The sequence below is a fragment of the Falco cherrug genome, chromosome 4 (genome assembly GCF_023634085.1).
Source record: "Falco cherrug isolate bFalChe1 chromosome 4, bFalChe1.pri, whole genome shotgun sequence".
Classification (NCBI taxonomy): domain Eukaryota; kingdom Metazoa; phylum Chordata; class Aves; order Falconiformes; family Falconidae; genus Falco; species Falco cherrug.
The window spans coordinates 73,625,266-73,647,153 of NC_073700.1; the positions used below are offsets into that span (position 1 = coordinate 73,625,266).

A 21,888-nucleotide genomic window follows, 5' to 3' on the forward strand; every position below is an offset into this window, starting at 1 on the left:
TTTATAGGACAACAGTCATAGTGAAAACTTTGAATTATTTTGAAGATAAGAGGGGTGGCTTTTTTGGTCACTTCTGCAAGGCAGATAACTTTTTAAAGTTTCTTCCTGAAATGACCTGCTTAGAGCATCAGTAAATCACATTTAATGAATAAAAAGCATTAATATGTAATTATTGGGAGGCTTTACCATATTTAACATTTCAGTTGAAAGACATGGAGAATTTTCAATATTGGGTAATGCATTCAGTGACTTATTCTTTAAGTTCTTCCCATGTAAACATGCACTGAAATAACTAAGGACCTGGAAAATTAAACTGTTTGCAATTGGACTATCAAAAAAAGTATTTGTTAGTAGTTACAGGAGACTTACTTTAAAAAACCTGTTTTGCGTCACATGAAACTATGGAAAGTACTACATTGACAAGACAGTTTTTCAGGGAGGGAGGACAATACAAACAATAGTCTTTATTCTTGGATTTTGTTAAGATTTTATGAAAAGAACTGCATATTTGTAAACCAAAGTACAACTATGTAGCTTGCATTTGAAATAATATGTCTGTGCGACAGGAAGTTACTTCGGTTATATCCTTCCATACTGTAGAATTTTTTAGAGTTCTTCCTTGTTACACTGGCTCCGTGAGCTGCCAATTTGTTAATAAGAACCTACCATAAAAATATCCCCTTTTTAGAGGTAAATCCTGAATATTGAAATCACTGATCATTTTGCTGTTAATAAGCTTTATATGCTCTGGCATCGTTGATTTTAAACTGAGAACTGCTTGCAGTAGTTTACTGTAATTCATCGATAATGAAATCTACTCTTACTCTAGTATGTTTTGTAATACTGACCCCCTCCAAATGAAACTTTTACAATTCTGGAGTATTCCAAATTATTTAAGCGTTGGTCACATACCATCAAATTTTACAGTGTATGTATGACCCTTTTGTGTTGTAAGAGTATATAATCAATAACTGCACAACTTCATACATTGTTTGGCATCATGAAACTAAATGTGTTGAGCTGTAGATGTCATTAAAGCAGTGTAGTCTTTATCTGCAAGTACTTTTAAACAAAGTTTAGAACACGTAAACATAAAGATACATTGTTAAAGTATTGATTTTCTATAAGTATTCAAGTTATTAACTTCTAAAATCACAGGAATATTTTTCATTAAATAGTGAGGTTTTTCCAAATTAGTCATATTTATGGATCCTTAAGGTTGCATTTTAATGGTGCTGAATTAATTAAAAAATCCAGGGGTTATATTTCCAGTATATTAAGCAAGCAATTTACAAGTTCTTCTCACTAGGAGAGACTAGAAAGACAAAGGGAATTCTGTATGCTTTCTCACTTGAAGCTGTCGGGTACAGGATGATCGGAGAAGTCACATAATACAGGCATTTGTTTACCTGCAGGCAAGCCTGCTTGTGACCTGAAGATGGGCTCTGCAGTCCAGTCACAGTGAAAGGTAGCACCTGTGCTGCAAGAGAGGCAGTAGGCTGGAGCCAGAAGTGATTTAGTCCTCCTAAGTCTATCACATCTGAGGAACTGAGAGAATTCTAGCAGACATTATTCACTAGATCCACCTATATTAGTAATTTAGCATGTTAAAGAGCTTCTTTTTGGTGCAAATTGGCGTTGCACCTAGACTTGGAATCCTGCTGTATGCAATTAAGTGTCCTACCTGCAGTGTGGATGCAAGGGCTTCCAGCAACTGCCTCTGCTCTTGCATGGTGTGCATCTAGGATCGATGTTTGGCACAAACTTCATTGCCAGGAAGGATGTGATGTGGATACTCCTTAATACACCACAGCAAGTTGAACCCTGCTCTTTCCCTCCATGCACAGCATCGCTTCATAATGTAGATGTTTGCATTGTGCTCAAGTGGCAATGGAGTAACCCTTAGGAGTGCAAGTATATAACAGGCTGGCAATCTAGAGCTTCGGAAGACCTCACAGGTGTCTCCTCTATAGTCCTGTGTAATACCAAATTTTTGTCTCTCCTGTACATGGAAATGAGGAGAGCTCTGTAACCCATAATAGCTGCGTCATTCATCTGTTCAAAGTAAAACTGTTGCCTGTTATTTTTAGGTGTATATTGTGTTCCATGTTATCCCTATTGGCGTGTCCTAGGCAGCTGGCTTAAATTCAGAAAAGTTTTTAAGTATATGCTGGATGCCATTAGGTGTATACTTAAAATTCTTGGCTGATTTGGAGTTAGATATTAGGAGAAACAGAGTAAGAGTGGAATTCTGGTCAAATATATGATTTGCTTCTGTTCTTTCCCTGAAGCAGTTCTCTTAATGTGTTAAAAGAATAGTAGATCATTATGCATATTTCAGTTCTACATTTTCTGATTTCTTTTCTGTGCCCTCCTTAAAATAAAGTACTACAGACTTGCCAGTTTAGACCAAAGTTCACTGTTAGCACATACAGTTGTAATGAGAGGATGTTGTGATTTTTCTCTTACAAGAAAAATCTGTCATCTTCAGAAAGCAAAGTTGAGCTGAACTGGAAATAAAAATATAATTTTTTAATTATAAATTTTAAGTTTAAGTTAAGTTTAAGGTAACTTTTTGATTTGTAACAAATCAATTTACTTAATATAACATGAAAACAAGAAAGTTTCCCAAGGTTTAATGTTATTCAGAGTAATGTCAATGCTGCTATTTCTGGGATTTTGTGTTTACTTTTCATAGCATAGAAGGTAACATTAGCTTTTCACTTTGATAGCAAGAACAACTATGAAGGGAATATCACCAAATGCAGTGTTTCCCTCCGAGCAAGTTTTCCATTTTACTTTCTATGTGAGAAACACCACAGAGATGTTTGCAAATTTGCAAGAGGAGATGTAGGATTTTAAGTACTCCTAATGAGCAGTTTTTGGAGCTCTATTTTGGAGTTTCATGTTCTGTTTGAACAGTAAGTCTTTGTATCTTTTTAAACTAAAAGGTGTCTGCATTTCTTACCCTTTATGCCACCTTGTATTTCTCATTAATAACTTTATCAGGTTCACTTTTTTCATAGTGACTTTTTTGACTTAAAACCAGAGGGCTATGCTTTTTGCTGGTTTTACAACAGGAGATAGACATGTGCCTCCATATATGTTTTGGGGATCATGATTGTATTTGAGGTTAAAGAAGTCACAGACATATAAAAGCATTACAATAACAACATTTCACTGGTACATGTATGTGTGTTTATTAAAGAATGATGCTATAAATCTAAATCTCCACATAATACCTGTAGTCTCCAATTAACTTCTGTGCCACAACATCTTAATGAAAAGACTCAATGTAAAATGTATCTAGAAGTCTGTGGAATAATCTTTTAACATATTTCTTGATTGTTTTACATCACCATCAGCAATATTACCAAATTACAGTGATTTTTCTTCTGTTGTATTTAAATTTTCATTAATTTAAGGTCCAACCTTATGTAGTATGGCTAAACATTTCCATAGTAATCTGTATCTGAATTAAGAATATTCTGAAAGTGTTCTTTTTTTTCTTTTCTCCCCATCCCACCTACCCCAAGGATATGGCCCTTGTTGCTCCTGAAGCACCTTCAGAACAAGCTAGAAGGGTTTTCCAGACATATGACCCTGAGGGTAAGGGCTGTACTTCTTGCTGAAATATTTTTTTTTTAATTGAAACATTCAGTAGAGACAAATTCAAAATAATAATGAATACTGCATTGTGTAGGGCATCTCTTAAAAAATAGGACCATCATTTTCTAAAATTTGTTCTAAATACTGTACTTTTAAATCCATTTCACATTTCATGCTGGGGTAATATGCTGTTTATACCTTAGCTGAATAAGAGAAGAATGAAATACTTAGTACTTAAGAAATTTTCAATCCAGTAGTCAATCTACAAGTGACATGAAGAAATTTTCTGAGAATTCTGTACTAAAGGAAGTACAACATTGTGCACTAGGAAGTACAGTTCTTGGAGCATAAGCTTTATAACCTTCTAATGTTATTTTTAATTAACATAAAGCTTAAATGTATATTTGATTTCTGTTATATTACATTTTCATAAAGTAACTGATCCACTATGATTGCAATCTTCATGAAATTTTGTTCTTGAATATATGTGGCATACACAGGATATTTTCTTATGTTTTGGAAAACAGAGGATGTCTAATGTTCAGGTACTATTTAATTAATCAAAAGTAGAAAAATGTACAGTTATTATCCCAAAGTATGTAGTGGAGATGGAGATTGCTATAAAGAGACTGAATTCTTAGCAAGTATTAAGCTTCTATGTGTATGAATGATAAATGTGTAGTTTCTGTATTGCAGCCCTCATTAAGTGGGAGAGAACTATGTTCCTTCTAGAACTCCAACATTTGTTTGAAAATTTTAGAGATAAAGCTATGCAGTATTTGTATTTTTTAGTAGAATTTATACTCCTGTAAAGCATTTTGTTTCTTTTCCTAATATGAAGCTTTGCTACTTCTTCAGATAATGGTTTTATACCTGACACTCTGCTAGAAGATGTAATGAAGGCTCTGGACCTTGTTTCAGATCCTGAATAGTAAGTATAACAAAATTGAGATACTACAGAAGTATCAGTTAACCACATATTAATTATAATTTAGGGGGTTTCTGGATTCAATTAACGACATATTTTAATTTAGGGTTTTTTCTGGATTTTTTTCTAGCTTTCATTCTGGGCATATATTTTGAAGTGTTTAAAGTCAGCTTTAAATGTGAGGAATTGAAATTAAAATGTCTCTAACTTTGGTAGTGATAACTAGAAGCCAAAAAAACCCTGAGACCTACTGCATTACTATATATTGAGGAGATAGTCTGAATATATTTCTATATGTTAATGAGGGTGAAACTCTGTGACAAAAAAGCCAAACAATCAAGGTAGAAACAGATTAGCATTGAATCACCACTGGATGTATCTACAGAATTAGAAACTGAAACTGCTTCGGTTACATTTTTGTTTCCACCAACACTCAGTAGTGTTTATAATTGTCGCTTGTTTCCAGAAATGACACCTTAATTCCTAGGGTTAGCGTTAAAACTCTATTTTAAATACTTATTTTTAATTACTTATTTTTAATTACAAATTAAAAAATTAGTAAAAACAAATGAAAAAGTAATTTATGTTAGATCTTATGTGGACAGACAGGACCAATATTCAATGGCACCTTTGGTGTCAAAACTTACCATGTTTTGCCAATAAATGCTTAACCCAGAAAGGAGAGCTATGTGCTTGAACTTTTTTACATCTCCAAAAGATGGTTTGTAAACATACAGTCTAGTTTCTTAGGATCTAAATTGGTTGTTCCTGTAGACTGGCTGTGGAAACTGCAAGTTTACTTACCACAGCCATCTGAAATTCGATTGATGCTATTTTCTGTCCTTTCAAATGTTGCAAGGTACAACAGAGTTCACTGAGCTGTTCTTTGTGGAGAGTAGGAGTGAAAATTGAAATCAAAAGACTCCCGGGAAACTAAAACAAAAGAAAATACAAGACAAAAAAGCTAGCATTCATATTGTGTCAGTAAGTGGTGAAATTTGCAAAAGATGTTTTAAAGGGAGGGAAAGAAAAAAGCCTTAGTTTAATGGGTCTGAGAAGCTTTCTTTTGGTCTTTTTGTTCTGCTGCCTCAATAAATCTGCAAAAATCCTCTTTCTGCATTCAGCAGTTCTTCCATTTGGCTGTTTGGCCTTCAGGGTGTTTGTGGCATAGCCCGGGCCTATTTTATTGTGCACAGCACACTGAATAAAAATTGACATAGGAAGAGCTAGTCAGAAGGTCTGCTATATTGAAAAGCCATGATGAGACCATGGAATATTTAGTCTTGAATCATCTCTTAAATAAAAATTTTGTCTAACATTACTGTCTTGAGGACCTACTCTGTTATGCTGCTGGATGTCCTGTCTATTTAATGTGGAACACAAGTATAAATAATGCATTTCAAATTCCATATAGACTTCTCTGGTTGGTTGGTTGTTTTTAAGTAAAACTAAAGGCATTACTTCCAAGTGTACTATTTACATTTTTTAGTTCAAGAACTGAATGGAAATGCTTTGTGATAATCTAATCCAAGGCTTTAAGCTTCTCAGAATTTCAAGATGAATAACGGCCAGACCTGCTCAAAGTTTAAGAATTATAGAGGGGAAAACTCTGTAGAGCAGATGTGAATTAGGTGGGTTAGCCATTCCAGTACTGAATGCCATCGCATGTGATTTTTCAGAAATTTTCCTAGTCTTTTAGTAAATACATCTGAGAACCCAGCTCTCTCTGCTCTGTTTCTAAAAACCATCCAATACTCTTCAGGGCATCAATTTGAGTACATCTGTCAATCTAAGTGTAGCTTTGTTTAAAACATTTTATCCTATCTGTCTGTTTGACCAGTGCTGAAGGCCTTTTTTCCCACGCAGTGCTCAGCCATAATGGTACAAAGGCCATCAGTGTCATCACCCCAACATTCATAATCTCTTCAGTTAAGATGCTAGACTTCATATGGAAGTGCCTGAAGCACATACATACACTTGTTTTGGTAGCTCTGCTGTAGTATCAGTAACGTGGAATGGCATTAGCTATTTGCTGAATGAAAAAGCCTCAGCTGAAACACACGGGAATCAAATTTTATTAAATCTCCCCTCCAGCTTAATTGATTTAATTTTGTACACTGTCCATACTGAAAAATTTTGTATGGCTCTGCATTTTTAAACAGTTCTTGTATTTCATTACTTAGTATATAGCTTGCTTTAATTTTATTACATACTTTTAAGTGCATTTTCAAAATTATCTTTACTTTCTGCCTTGGTTCTGTTTACAAACACAGTGGTTTTTTACAGCTCTGTTACAGCATTTCAAGAATTTGAGCAGGTTTCAGACAGCTACTGAGTTACCTTATATTTTGTACTTTAAGAGCAGTAAGAATGAGGAATAGCAGGATTGAAGTCCAGTATCTTACAAATCCTCAGTTGTAGTTTCCCTTGAGTAGTGAATTATTTTCTTGAATATTAAATTAACATAGTTTATAGGATATCACATTCAGGTTTATGAATTTTAAAATTATTCTTCCAATGGCCTTAACAGATTCACTCTTAAGAATTGCATATCGTATTCTGTGTGTATTGAGGCAGAAACAAAAGGAAGCCAAATAATTTACTGCTAGTACAATGTTAGGACCAAGAAAGGAAGCTACTTAAAAATGAAGACACGTAAGTGGTAGCCACTTTGATTTGTCCTTTGATAAAATGCTTGCATGCAACAATAATCAAAAAGACCTTAGAAAGACACCTTCTGCTCACAGCCTCCGACAAAAGAGACCTAGGTGTTTCAAGGTGTAAATGGTAAAAGAGGCAGCTATGGGAAGCTAAGAGTGTGTCTTCTGAAAGGAAAATGTAGTGCCTACATGAAAAAAACAGAGAAGAGTCTACATTTATGGAACACAAACGGTAAATACAAAATAAGAAAAAGTTAAAATCTACTGAAGACTAATTTGCAAAGTTATAAAATGAAAGCTGATAGTATTTCTTTATTTCTTTAAGCCGCTCAGAATGAGGAGACTTGCAAGAAGTCTGTAGTTCTGATAGGTGATCCACAATATTAAAACGTTTTCCAAGTCAGTAAGAAAAGTGTAGTGAATTCTTCTTCGTATTCACTGGGGAAGACACCAGGGAGTCGTTCTCACCTTCACTAGGGAACGTTGCTGGGAGGTTTCCACACTTTAGCCTTTTTATGGATGGTCAGAGTAACTTAAGAGTCTGAAGCGTCCAGATAAGTAAACCCACCAAAATTCTGAAGAAACATCAGAAAGAAATTGCTGAACTACTTCAGGTTACATAACACTGTAAACCATTCTGGTGCCACAGTACCAGAATGAGAAGGTGACAAATGAACAGCGGTACTTAGAAAAGGATTTGAAGACCATTCTGGGGAAAATTCACATGTAAATGTTTCACGTGTAAACACGAGATAAGAAGGAAGGTTTTCTTGTAGATAAATAATGGAGCAAAGGGTAAAAATGGCATTTTTATCTTAATGGAGGAAGATCATTAGAGGAGTTTTACAGGAATTTGTATTAGGTCTGTGAAGTTTGGCACGGCACCAGTGAGGATTTGAAGGTAGGGATTAATATGATAGTTTGCTGCTGATACAAAAGTATTCAAGATATAAAAGTGGTATGGAACAGCAGCAGAAGTTACTGGAAGATAGGGTAACAGAGAAGTCTCAATACAGTAACCGTAGATTAACTGCACGGGAATTAAAACAATCCTGATATATATATACATTGTTGGGCTGTGAACTAAATATTACCATTCAGGAAACATGTCTTAGATTTAAATGGATATTCAGTGATAGACGTATGGAGTGAGATTTCTAGGAATTATGCCCTTGTATGAATGCATGATGTTTCGCTCCATCTTACAAAAGAACATTGCAGCAAGATACGGGGAAGCCAACAAGGCTAAGCGAAGGTACAGAATGGCATTAGTACAAGGAAGAACGAGATTAGGACCATTCAGCCTTGGCAAGAGAGACCACCATTGGCATGTAAGAGAGGTTTCTAAAAACAAGAGTTTCATAATAAATAGGGAATGATTAATTGCCTCTCACAATACAAAAATGAGGTGTCATCAAACTGAATTATCAGGTTACAGGTTCAAAACAGGAGATACTTATTCCCAGAACCCATAGTTCAGTTTGAATTTTGTGAGTGGAGTTTGTTAAATGCCACAAGTGTATAAGGGTTCAAAGCAAATTAGTTGCATTCATGGAAAGAAAATATATTTATCTTTGTGTTTTAGATACTGCCTCTCACTAAAGATGTCTTTGGGTAGCAGACTGCTGGAAGTAGGGAGGGTAAACTAAGGGTATCACTGTATGTTTGCCCTGTTGTACCTTATCATAAGCATCCGCTATTGACCAGTGTCAGAAACAGGATACTGAGCAAGGTGCTCTGTTGGTTTGACCCAATGGGGACTTTCTTGTATACGGCACAACTTGTAACTTAGGAAAAAGGATAGGTAGATGCAAATAAATGTGTAAACAGTCTGATGCCTGTAGAAATATATTGCTTAAATAGAAAAAAAAAAAAAAATTAGAATCAACATTCATTTGTAGACCTGAAATTATACCATGTACATGCAGTAAGACTTTCCGATTGGTATTGTTAATATTTTCATTATGTATTGGTTTTGGCTTCCTTGATATCAGGGACGTGATGTAAATAAGAAGTGTATCTGCTAAACTTAATTTTATTTCAGTGTACAATCTATGTAGAAAATCTTGGAGGCTTTTCAAGTCTCCATTTGAAAACAGGTTGTTTGGCAGTTATGGAGCTGTATTTAAAAGATGACTGTTTTATGTATCTAGTTCAAGAATGCTTACCAAACAGCAAAATGCCTTTTGGACTGTCAACCTGGTTTTAAATTATATGGGTTTCAAATTATTTTACCAAATATGGCAGTCCTTCAGAATTATCACTTATTTAATTTAAAATAACAGATTACTCTTATTTTAAAATAACTGTGTTTTGGCAACTTGCATGCCATTCTGGTGCATTTGTCACGATTAAAAATAGGATAGTATTGCTATACTTGGCAGACAGTACTGTGGTAGCACTGCGTTACTTAGTCATGCAAGAATAGAAATGTTTTACTCATACTTTTATATTCAATGTTTTTGTCGTAGTGTAAACCTCATGAAGACCAAATTAGACCCAGAAGGACTGGGCATCATATTACTGGGTCCCTTTCTGCAAGAATTTTTCCCTGAGCCGGTAATTAATATGGTTTTAGTGCTGCAGAGCATCGTCTATTCTTCTTGTCTCTGAGATTCATTAAACACTTCCAACAATATAGAGTTATTTTTAATAAGAAGTACTGCATTCATTTGAAACAGCTGACCAGCCAATAACTTCTTGTATTACACAACAAACTGTAGACTTCGTTTTGCGTAAGGTGTCCGTAATCTTGTCAGCTTTACGTGGGAAGGAAACTCCATTGTAGCAACATTGTAGTTCTAAAGTTAACTTCAGGAAATATATAATTGTTTTGCATATGAAACTGAACTGGTTCCCTGCTCAGAAAGTTCATCTGAGTGTGTTTTTTCTGAGAATAAATGACCATACTGTTTTTATCAATATTACAAATGTCTGCTGTAATTGCTAGCCAACGGGAAAAGCTTACAAACATATCTAAAACTATTTTTATGTATATCTCTAATAATGTAAAATTTTCGACAATTTAACAAAAAGTCATGGTAGAGTTAGGTTTAGCGTATATGGAAGTCACTATCTGTCAGGGTAATGGAAAATCATTTTCAAACTCTCGATCTGTTCCAGATACTCATTAAGATAGCACCACCACTGAGAAGCATGTGTTAGCACTGCTGTGCTCTTCTCCCTTTGCCCAGGGTCACGTTTTCCTGCCCTCATGCTACCTCCCACTTCCACCAGGATATGCTTTGTACAGATAGGTGGAAAACCAGAAGAGGCTACTGGTCTGGGTGAGAGCTCTCTGCAGGTTTATGGAGGCCTGTTCCATGGCAGTGCAATGCTTGTACTGGCAGAAGAGAGAGGCTTTCTCCAGGGACAGGAAGATGGGCTGGTGGAGGCAAGAGAAGGGCTGAGAGGAGTACTTCTTTGGAGGCTTTGGTAGCTTAACATGTCATTGAAACATTACGGCTTAATTTTTACAACCAAGGAAATGTGAAACTAATATTTTTTAAATGCCTTCATTAAGACTCCTTTTGTTAAGGGTTGTGCAGCACTGTTTGGCTTTTAGCTGTCAAATGGAGGGCTGGAGATTGAATCTGGTCCATAGTAAATACTTAACTTCATAGCGTCCAAACAGTCATAAATACCCATGAACATGGCTGCTATGTAAGGTGTCTGACTTTAAAAATAGGACAGTTTTTTACATGGTCAGTGCTGAAGTTGTAGTTCAGAGTGTCCAGATGAACACAGAAAATCATGAGTTGCTCTTGGGGGCATTACCCATTAATTTACTGACGTCTTTTGTTTTTTATTTCTGATGAGAAAGGTATAATGAACGAGGTCTTTAAGATGGTGTTACCTAAAAAAATTGTGCATTTTTACCACTTCCTTGAGCCTTCCTGTTTAAATGCATCTCTCTAGTTGTAAAGAGACTGTCAAGGCACGATATATATGTCACATGAAATTAACTGTCTTCTCTCTACTAGGACTCTAGGGTTTCAGAGTCATTCACCGTTTACCATTACAACGGACTAAAGCAATCTAATTATAACGAGAAGGTAAGATGTAAGAAACATAAATCTGTCCCTCATAACTTGCGTGCAAAACTGACTATAGTTACAGGCAAAATACTTTAACTTGAAACAGACTTTTTACAAAACTATTATTTCAGTAATTTTCTTCCAAAATTGTATCCTTGGGATTGGAAACTGCTTTGTGCTCCTGATTATATTTTAGCTGATATACTGGGTCAGCTAGATTGCATCTCTTAAGCGTTTTGAATGGAGCGCTTATGCTTATCCCTAGAAGTGGGCTCTGAACTGTAAAAGGCAATGGAGATGTAACACAGAAAAACTGCAGCTTCTGTAAGTAACCCTACACCTAAATTGAGATGTTTGGAATTTTCTGTGAAATATTTTAGTAGTCCAGACTTGCATCAAAAATCAGTATTTTTTGGAACCACATAACGTGGGACAAAAATTACCTGTTTCGTTTTCAGCTTTCTTGGAAGGAGGGGTATACGTGACACACCATGACTGCTTTGAAGTTAGTTCCTGAATTAGCATTTATGGTAGAAGACTATAAGGCATTAATAGCCCAGGGAACAAAAATTACCTCAAGTAAGAAGACTCTTCGAGAAAATGTATATACTCAGACTTTGGAATAGCTTAAAGTCCTTAACTGTGGTATCTCCAGCAGTTTCATATCCCAAAATGTAGGCAAGGGCATTCAAAGATGCGTCTATCTTTACTATTGGGCATATATACATAATCAAGAAAATCTAAATTTTTGTTTTCAGAGGATTCTGCCTATAGCATTTTAAACATTGTTTTATGAATAGAGCAGATTTGCCACAGAAGTTCCATCTTATGGAAAACTAATTGCATAAAGTTAAGTGGAAGGAACACTGTCCTTATAAAATAATGTCAAACTTTGCAACTGCAACAGTATTAGAAGTCTACTGAAGTAAATAGTAAAAGGAATGAGCCTCATCAGGATTTTCAGGCACTTGAGTCTAAGAGATAGGCGGCATTTATTTCATACCTCGTTTCACTAAAAAAAAAAAAAAAAGTATATAAAAGTAAATGGGGTTTGGGTTTGTGGTAAAAAAAAAAAAAAAAAGTATCATAACAAATCCTCTCTTAACCTAGTGAAAATAATCAAATAATCATCTCTCAGTTCTTAAACAAACATAGGCTGACATAATTGGGTTTATTTTGACAGGTCATGTATGTAGAAGGCACAGCAGTTGTTACGGGTTTTGAAGAACCAATGCTACAGACTGACGACACACCTGTAAAACGCTGCTTGCAAACCAAATGGCCATACATAGAATTACTCTGGACCACAGATCGATCTCCTTCTTTAAACTGATATGTTGCACACAAACAACATACTGCTGTTGAATCCTTGAATGGGGATGCAAAAATTGGTATTTGCTTGGAAAGTGGTATGCTTTGACTGTGTGGAGTTATACACTGGTATCATTGATGAATTGTAAATAATGATTACAAACACTTTTTCAGTGTTAATTGGAATATTTAATTTTTTAATCAGATTGATTTCTATTATAATAGTTTGTCTTTTTTGGCCACTGTAGTACTGTTAATGTGAGTTATCCTAAAAAAAAAAAAAAAAAAAGCCTACTTATAAATTCTTAACGTTATTTTGCCATCTCATGAAGATTTGAAAAATGTCTGATATTGCAGAATCTGCATATTAGATGTCAGATCTTTAAAACGTAAAACATATTCAGCTTCCTCTGAATCATATAGGCATGTTTTATTATTTAAATTATATTGGCTTACATTACAGTACCATAATGTGTGGACTAGACTGGCCTTTGCACTGGATATGTTTTGATGAGTTTAAATTTTCTGCAGTTTTTCCTAAAATCTGATTTTACCTAAAGAGCTTGCACAATGTGACATAAATATGATACATTTTTAGGAATATTAATAAGTATAATTCATAAATACTCTTTCTTGGCAGTTGTATATTACTGTGGCTTAGTTACCAGGCATGTTAAAAGTGAACAGAAAATCTGAGGAAAAATAGGTGTATTAATATTTATTTGAATTTGTATAAAAGAAATGTAAAAACAGCAAAAAGAATTTCTTGTTCTATAATCTTTAAACTATTCAAACTTACAATATTGCCAAATACCTCTTCTCAATTTGTCCAAGCAGCAGTGTAAGCCAGCGTTACTGTATGTGTTAAGTGCATGAGAACATCTGTTATTACATTATTATATTCCTTTATTTATTACCAACTTGTTAGCCCTAAAATAAAATCTTTTCCTTGAATCATGTTGTATTGTTTTAAGTTTGGTTTTAATTGAACTTGTTTATTGCACCTCAAAGATAATGAAAAGGGACCATGGGTTTAGAAATGTCAGTTCTGTTCAATTCAAGTTGAGCACATCTCAAGAAAGAAAAGAAAACCGAAACAAAAAACAATTTATTACATCTTAACTGTGATAGATGAGACCATGCTATTGCCAGCAGGGCTGAATTTTGCATGCAGAACTACTTATTTTTAAAAATTTTGTAACAATAGGAGTCTAGAATGACCCTCATGCAGGAAAACAAACTGATTTTGTCAAAAATGAGGTATGTAGCATGGGGGAGAAGCCTTTGTTGGAGAATTTGCACTGTAAAGCATGTAGTCGTGGTAGAAAGAGAACATCCTTTGCGTGACGCTTGCAAATATGTCCTCTGCAAGACTGTCCAATGTTAGGTTTACACGTGGGAATGGGTGAACAGTATAGTTCTGTGGTGGGCTGGCCTTGGCTGGCCACCCAGCTGTGCTCTCACTCCCCTACCTTAGCAAGGCAAGGGGAGAAAATAGAAGAAAAAGCTCCCTATGTCCTTGTTGAGATGAAGACAGGAGGATCAGTCACCAGTTATCATCACAGGCAGAACAGACTCTAAAGTAATTTAATTTATTGCCTATTAAGAATAGAGATAGTGAGAAACAGAAACAAAGCTAAAACACCTTCTCCCCTGCCCCCCTTCTTCCCAGGCTCAACTTCAGTCCCAGCTCCTCTACCTCCTCCCTGCTGAGCAGGGCAGGGTGATGGGGAATGGGAGTTGTGGTCAGTTCAAAGCACTTCATCTCTGCTGCTCCTTCCTCCTCACACTGTTCCCTTGCTCCAGCACAGGGGTCTCGCCCACAGGGTCTCTCCTTCACAAACTGCTCCAGTGAGGGTCCTTCCCATGGGCTGCCATCCTTCAGGAGCAGGCTGCTCTGGTATGGGTCCCCCACAGGGTCACAAGTCCCACCAGCAAACCTGCTGCAGTGTGGGCTCCTCTCTCCCCATGGGTCCACAGGTCCTGCCAGTAAACCTGCTCCAGCACAGGCTTCCTAGAGGTCACAGCCTCCTTTAGGCATCCACCTGCTCCAGCGTGGGGTCCTCCATGGGCTGCAGGTGATACCTGCTCCACCATGGACCTCCCTGGGCTGAGGGGCACAGCCTGCCTCACCGTGGGCTTCACCAGGGGCTGCCGGGGAATCTCTGCTCCGGCTTCTGGAGCTCCTCCTGCCTCCTTCTGCACTGACCTGGTGTCAAGCATCGGCTTTGCTGGCAGGGTCAGCTTTGGCCAGTGGCAGGTCCATCATGGAACCCCCTGGAACTGGCTCTATGCAACATCAGGACAGCTGGTGACAACTTCTCACAGAGGCCACTGCTGCAGCCTTGTCTCCCCTCAGCTACCAAACAAGCTCAATCAGGACTTGTTTAAAAACCTAACTGCTGAAATTACTATCACCGATCCTTATTGCAGAGCTGACAGCAGTGTATCTTACTTGTTTTTGAGATTCCTTTTTCTGGTGGAAAAAAAATAATCCTTTGCAGATGACAATTTGGATTCCTTAATTCATCTTCTGTGACTCATTTTACTTAGAACACAAGTATTCTGTCTTGCTGTGTGGGCTTGATGCTAAAAGATTTGTGCAACAGTGGTATTGCTACTCAAAAGTATATGGATAATTACTTAATTAAGAAAATCTGCTTTAATCTGGACTGCCTGTTGAGTCTGAAACTTTACTTTTCCTAGAATACTTCAGGCTTGATAGGTATTTGCTTTAGCTTGTTTTGCACATTGAAGATAAATGTCTTTAGGCAGATTTGCACTGATATCTTGGAAAGTGAAAATTCACTTTTCTTGCACTTTCTCCTGGATTCTGGTGTCTGACTGGGCTCGTACTAGAGTATCTCACACCAGAGCTTGCACTGAACCATAGCTCGAATCTGTTAGAATGAACAGCCTTTTTCCAGTCCATGGTCAGAGACAATCTATGATCTATTTCACAGAAGAAGAAAAAAAAAAAAAAATTAGAAGCCCAGCTGATGTGAGAGCTATATATAAGCATTAACCTTGATTAAAACTTCTGCTGTACTTCAAGGTATTGGTGCTTAGTGTGGCGTAAGAGCCCTTATTGCTCTTCCCTTCTTTCTCCCTCATACTGCCCAGCTGTTTGAGGCCTGGCTTCTGGTTTCCTTCATGTAATTTTGGAGTACAGAGGCTGAACTAGCAGTGCTTGGTGGGACTTGGCCAGCTCATCTGAGAGCCCCAGCCAAGTGAACCTTTCTGTCCTTTCCTCCCTGATGAACAAGATGGGAGAGAGTCTGACTGTATAGAAATTCACCTTTTGTCCCCTGAAAGAGTGTGGTTATTTAGAAGGCAGACTTATAATATGTAGGGCATTAATGCCTGGTACTTTTAATTTGCTTTCATAGAAAAATGACCAGAAACCTATATACTTTTCACAGGTTGTTCTGCTCTAAGTGCCAAATATATAGGCTACATATGTGTGTGTGTGTGTATACATATATATATATATATTGCATTTTGCTAATTGAGGCTTAGTCGATAAGTAATACCAGAGCACTCTACGGGATTAAATACGTGCTTTAATTAATCAGAGCAAATTGATAATGTTAACTGTAAGAAAGCACATGAATTAAATATGCAATTAAATGACATTTTGATCAATACTCTCTAGGTGAATGATTTTTTACATTTTGCACAGTGGTTCAATTTTAATTGCCGAGGAAAGCTCAGCATCTTCTGGGAGACTAGTGTCCTAGTGGCAACATGGTTCTCCTTCCCATATCCCAAAGCTCTTTGAGACAGAAAATTGTTCAGCTACATGTTGGTGTCTCTTTGCTCTAAATTCACTTTCCTAACAAGAAGATGAGGAGAAAAAGAGGTCCTAGAGTCAAGTGCTGGTTGAATGGTGGAAAAGAAATTATTTCCACTTTGATGTGTACTGAGTTTACAGTTAGATACTCTAAACACATTAAATAAATAATAGAAAGACTACTTCTCATGCTCCATGTTAGCCCAGGTGAACTGTATTTGAAGGCTTTTAAGGCTAATGAAGATATTTTTGATTTGTTAAAGCCTGAGCTGTTCAAGGCAAGCAGCCAGTATAAATCCAAAAGTAAATATCCTTTTTATACTCCACATGAAGACCCCTGTAAAACATTGAATCACTTAAGTGCTCGCAGAGTACTTTGTTTTTTGAATACTTCTGTTGAAGTTCTTGGCTTTATCTTTCAGACAGTTATAATTTCTGCTTATCTGATCCATCGGTATGCTTTTTCAGTCTTTCTTCTCTTCCTTGTGAGGATGATTAGGGCAAAGGAGGCCAAGATGGGCCTGGATGTAGGAGTAAAATCCATTAGGGTGGTGAAATGGCTACGTCTCCACAACAGTTCATGAGCGGGAACAAGAATGTCCATTAGTACAGTGCATACTGCGGGGCATTTGCTGTCCGATTAGATGACTGTCTACAAACAGCTACTCTGGATACTCTTGATTGCAAGCAAAGTTGCTTAGCATATAGCATCAGGCATGCTCTGGAGAGCACCTTCAGGCTCCGTGGTGGGTTTGCTGAGTATTGTGCTACAAGGCCGCTGACCGCAATAGCCCAAGAGGTGCAGTGTGAGCACTGAGCGCATTCGCAACCTCCCCAGCCACGTCCCTGCTGTTCCATACTTGGGGTCTCACACACTAATCAACCAGTCTGTGCTTACACCAAGATGGTAGATTGGATTATTAGAGGTTTACACTGACTACATGTGATTAAACTAGTTAATACTCATAACAGATGAAAAAAAAAAAAAAAAGTATTTCCATGAGATCTCCTGAAAAGAAACATTTTTTTCCCACAGGCTATACGCTTAGATTGCTAGAAGATTTAGTCTGCTCACTCTCAAATTAGCTTTAATGCCTTTCATTTATTAATTACTTCTGCTAAGATTTTTAATTTGGACAGTGTTTACAGAGGTAAGGTTCAAAACTGAAGGCTGCATCCTCTGTTGGCATGTCATCCTGAATTCAGATCTCACGAATTCATGTAGAGTATGGTCACACTCTCATTTTATCCTCTTGCTTTGTGACAGGATAATCAATACAAAATACTATGTTATGGCTCCAATTACAGTTCAGGAGATGGCTTCCTGCCTACAGAAACAAAACTCAGAAACAACTAAAAGAAAAGGCAAGCTTTCCTATGGGAAGTGGACACTTAATCTTCTGTACTGGCATGTTTTGAAAAGATATAACAGTAAAATTGACGTTAATTTTGACAAGATTTATGTTAAAATCCCATATGATTCTTTGAAATACTTACCCTTCCTCTGCTAGCAGGTACATTACTAAATAATGGCATAAGTAAGATTAAAGCTTTCATAATAGAGGGTTCTATGAAATACTAGTATTTAAGATCTGCTTGGCAAAACTTTCCGTAGAAGCTTTGACTGATCTATTTATAAGATTGGCAAGACCATAATGACATATTAACCTCACCAACTGCACATAATATAAGCTGTAGAAATCCACACCATGAATCTTGTATTTTTCTGTATGAATTATTTGGTCCCACCACTGACCTTCCAGTTATTCTGTAAGGTATTCTATAGGGTAGATAATGACTTTTGGCCTGCTGACTAAATGTTCTTATACAAGTGCTTTTTATATATATATATATATATATATATATATAAGCTCCATTCTTATAAAGCTCTCTGTCCTGGCTCCAGGTCAGGTTCTAGAGCCTATTAAGACTTTTTAGTTCAATATCCAAAGCCATTAATGTATCAGGCCACAGGTATGCTAAAGGCCAAACTTCAGTCTACTGCTTACCTCCTGAGCAGTGCAGAGCACAATCTCCAGTTCAAAAAATTTCTAAAGTCTGAGAAAACCAAGATCTGGAAAAAGCTTCTAGTGATCAGAACAGGTCCAGGTTATTTGGGGGATCATTACAAATCCTTTGAAAAATGAAAAGATCATTCTTTTTGTTTACGTCTTTGAATTGATTTGGAATATCCTACACCCACGTCTCTCTTCTTTATATGAAGGGGGGGGGAAGGGAAGGGAAAAGATAAGGGGCAGGGGACTGCTCTGTATTAACACCTTGGGTGTAAAAGGATCTTGAAAGAGATTCCCTTCTTTCCGTCCCACCCTCCTTTCCATACAGGTTTTAGCACTGATAGCCATTTGAAACACTTTTCCTTTCTTAAATTTAGTTCAAACCAACCAGGTTAGGTGGCATATATTTCAAACTGAAAGACAGGTACAAGAGGAGTACAAGTGCGAACTGTCTATGTTCTTGCTATGCCCCTTCTGCTTTTCATTTGTGTGAACAGTCACCTGTCTCCAACTATGCTAACTGCTGAATTCTACCTCTGTTCTGGATAGATGTGTACAAGGTGGATACAGCACCAGAATATGCTGCCTTCTTACCCTGAGTGCCACAGGTCTGGTGTGCCCTCTGAGCGGTTCTCTGAGCCCCAGAAACTTCACTTGTGACACTCAGGAATGGAACTGACTGTTGTGCTAAATAAGAGCAAGGCATTATTATTATTATTATTATTATTATTATTTAGCAAAAAGCAACACAAATTTCAAATCCCTTCAGTTGCTTTAAAATTGTATGACTTCTGAGAGTAGGCATTATCCCTACAGGTCATTGAGGTACTTCTGAATTTATTACTGGTGCTTAGATCTCTAGGAGTTATTTGTTCAATGTAAAATAGTGAAATAATGTCAATGGTGATGTTTCAGTCTAATAAAAACCAAGAGTAATGCCAGTACAAATGTAAGGCGAGCAGAATTAAGGAATACTACAAGCCTTGTGGGGACAGCTAAGGGTCATACAGTTAATGCTGGAACTAAACACACTGTTCTATTTTCGTGAACAGGAATGTCAGTCTTATCTGAATAATCTTGCCATGAAGCATTTAAAATAAAACAAACATAAAAGTAAAGAAACCAGGACCTCAGAACAAAACAAACTACTCCCAGCTGCTTTCACAGGTATGCTTTACTGTAGCATGTTTATAAATGGGTTCTCTATTTTTCTGATCTTTCTCTATTATAAATGTTGAAAAAAGAATCCTTTTTTCCTGCTAACAGAGTTGATTACATAGAAAATAAAATGTTCCTCCTTTTCGTCCTACCTTTGAGTTGGCCAGAAAAAATAGTAAGAGTGCTGTTCCAGCAAGCCCTAGGCGTGATGCCCCATTTAGCTGTTAGGGGAAGGGAGCATTTCAGGCAGGCAGCATTACATTGCCTCAACAAAAAAAAGAAAGAGCTAGAACACTATTGTGAAGCTTTCAGGGGAAAAACAATTCAAAACAGGAGTTATATAGCCTCATAGGTTTTAATCACTTTTAGGAAGAAATAATAAGAGGAGCCTTCTAAAAGCTCCGTTTAATGCCACGTGTGATGGAGTAGTATTGGTTATTTCCGTAAGAAAACAGGCTTGGCGCCTGCTCCGGCGTGGTGCTGTGGTGAGGGCCCACAGCCACGCTGTCCTTTGTGAGGTGCCCCTTCAGCACAGTAAAACTTTAGGTAGCCCGGTAAGTGCTAATAAAGAAACTTCCAGAAGAATGCAGTTCCTAACGTGCTCTGAACGGTGTGGCTGGGCTTTTGTCTTCACTGTGGTTAGAAGGCTCTTTTGGTTACTGGTTTGTTGGGACTTTTTTGGTGTTTTTTGTTGTTGGGGCTTTGGGTAGATTTTTTTTGGTTGGTTTTTGTTTGGTTGGTTGGTTCGTTTGTTTTTTGTTTGTTTGTTTTTTTAATAATAGCCATCCTGGCAGTCACGTAACAATCCAAAGAACGTCTATTTCCGCCCCCCCATGCACTTTAATTTCCTTAATGGAATTTTCAAGTATCAGACTCTTGAATTTAAACTCTTGAAAACGTTGGAAGCCAAGAGAAAGTCAACTCGAAACCACTGGCCTCAGCTCTGTTTTCCCTGGTGAACAGGGACAGGCGCGGGGCAGCGCGGGGGGCGCCCCGCTCGGCCCAGCCCCGCCGGCGGCGTTGCCCTGCAGGGCAAGCGGCTCTCCCCGGGCACAGCGCGGTTCGTGCTCGGAACCGCCGAGCGCCGTGTTCAGCCGGGACGGAGGGGCCTGGGCCCCGGCGCTGGGGGACGAGGGCCGCTCCGGGTCCCCGACAGCCACAGCGCGGACGCTGCGCTGCGAGCACCGTCCCCTCCCAGACCGCTTCTGCCCCGGCGAGGGCGGCGCGGCGAGGGCGGCGGCGAGGGCGGCGGCGGCGGCGGCCCCGGCCCCGGCCCCCTTCTGCCCCGGCGAGGGCGGCGCGGCGAGGGCGGCCCCAGCCCCGGCCCCGGCCCGCCCCGCCCGGCAGCGGACACAGGCGCACCGGCCGCCGCCCCGCAGCAGAAGCGCTTTCCCGCGGCACCGCCCCGCAGCCCTGCCCGCCGCGGGCCGCCAGGGGGCGCCCGAGCGCGGCTCGCCCCTCAGCGGCGGCGGCGGCGGGGTGAGCGGGGCCGAGCCTCCCCCGCCCCGCCGCCAGCGCACGGCGGCAGCCAGACCGCCGCGGCACCGCACGGCCGTCGCACAGCTGCCCCCAGCTCCGCTGCGCTCTGCCAGCGGGAGCCGGCCGCGGAGGGGGCGAGGATGCTGCGCCTCAGCTGGGGGCGCGGGGCTGGCCGCGCCCGCCGCCGGCAGCGACCGCGCTCGCTGCTCCTCCTGTCAGCGCTGCTCTGGGCGCCGGCGCTGGTGGCCTTCAACCTGGACGAGGAGAAGCTGACGGTGTATAGCGGGCCCCCGGGCAGCTACTTCGGGTACTCGGTGGACTTCTACATCCCCGACCCCAGCACGTGAGTGTCGCCGCCGCCGGCCGGGCTGGGCCGGGCCGGGCTGGGCTGAGCGGGCCGCTCCCCTCAGCGCGGCGCCCGGCTCCCCGGGGGTGCCGAGGTGAGGGCTGCGCCCGAGCGAGCGCCCCCGGGCCGCCCCCCCGCCTGGCCGGGGCTGCGGGGCTTTGGGGGGGCTTTGGGGAAGGCGGGGGGCAAACGGCGGCGTCCCGCGGGCCGGTCGCCGAGGTGACAGCCCCTGGCCCGCCGTGGCGGGGCCGCCGCCTGCCGGTCCGCATCGCCGCGGTGACTGCCCGGTGTGTTTGCAGGGTCAGTGTCCTGGTGGGAGCCCCCAAAGCCAACACCACGCAGCCGGACATCGTGGAGGGGGGAGCGGTGTACCACTGCGCCTGGCCCGCCGCCCGCTGCCGGCAGATACCCTTCGACAACACCAGTGAGTGGCGGCCCGCGGCGCCGCGTGTGTCGCGCTGCGCTCGGGGCTCCCTCGGCACGAGTTTCCCCCGCGCCCGCCGTGCTTGTGTCACTTTGATCTGAGCATCTGCAGCGCTGGGAAATCCGGCT

At 39.7% G+C, this 21,888-nt stretch overlaps 2 protein-coding genes across 2 annotated transcripts in view; both read left to right on the forward strand.

Moving 5' to 3' along the window:
• Nucleotides 1–13,499, forward strand: part of MINDY3 (MINDY lysine 48 deubiquitinase 3) — a 55,792-nt gene extending 42,293 nt beyond the window's left edge. The window contains exons 11-15 of the mRNA XM_055707822.1: nucleotides 3,537–3,609; nucleotides 4,468–4,540; nucleotides 9,669–9,756; nucleotides 11,181–11,252; nucleotides 12,418–13,499. Coding sequence (XP_055563797.1) covers nucleotides 3,537–3,609; nucleotides 4,468–4,540; nucleotides 9,669–9,756; nucleotides 11,181–11,252; nucleotides 12,418–12,567 — 456 coding nt within the window. The 3' untranslated portion in view covers nucleotides 12,568–13,499. The remainder of the gene's footprint in view (nucleotides 1–3,536; nucleotides 3,610–4,467; nucleotides 4,541–9,668; nucleotides 9,757–11,180; nucleotides 11,253–12,417) is intronic.
• A 7,418-nt stretch (nucleotides 13,500–20,917) lies between these two features.
• Nucleotides 20,918–21,888, forward strand: part of ITGA8 (integrin subunit alpha 8) — a 118,542-nt gene continuing 117,571 nt past the window's right edge. The window contains exons 1-2 of the mRNA XM_055708533.1: nucleotides 20,918–21,333; nucleotides 21,636–21,760. Of these exons, the coding sequence (XP_055564508.1) occupies nucleotides 21,131–21,333; nucleotides 21,636–21,760 (328 nt within the window). The 5' untranslated portion in view covers nucleotides 20,918–21,130. The remainder of the gene's footprint in view (nucleotides 21,334–21,635; nucleotides 21,761–21,888) is intronic.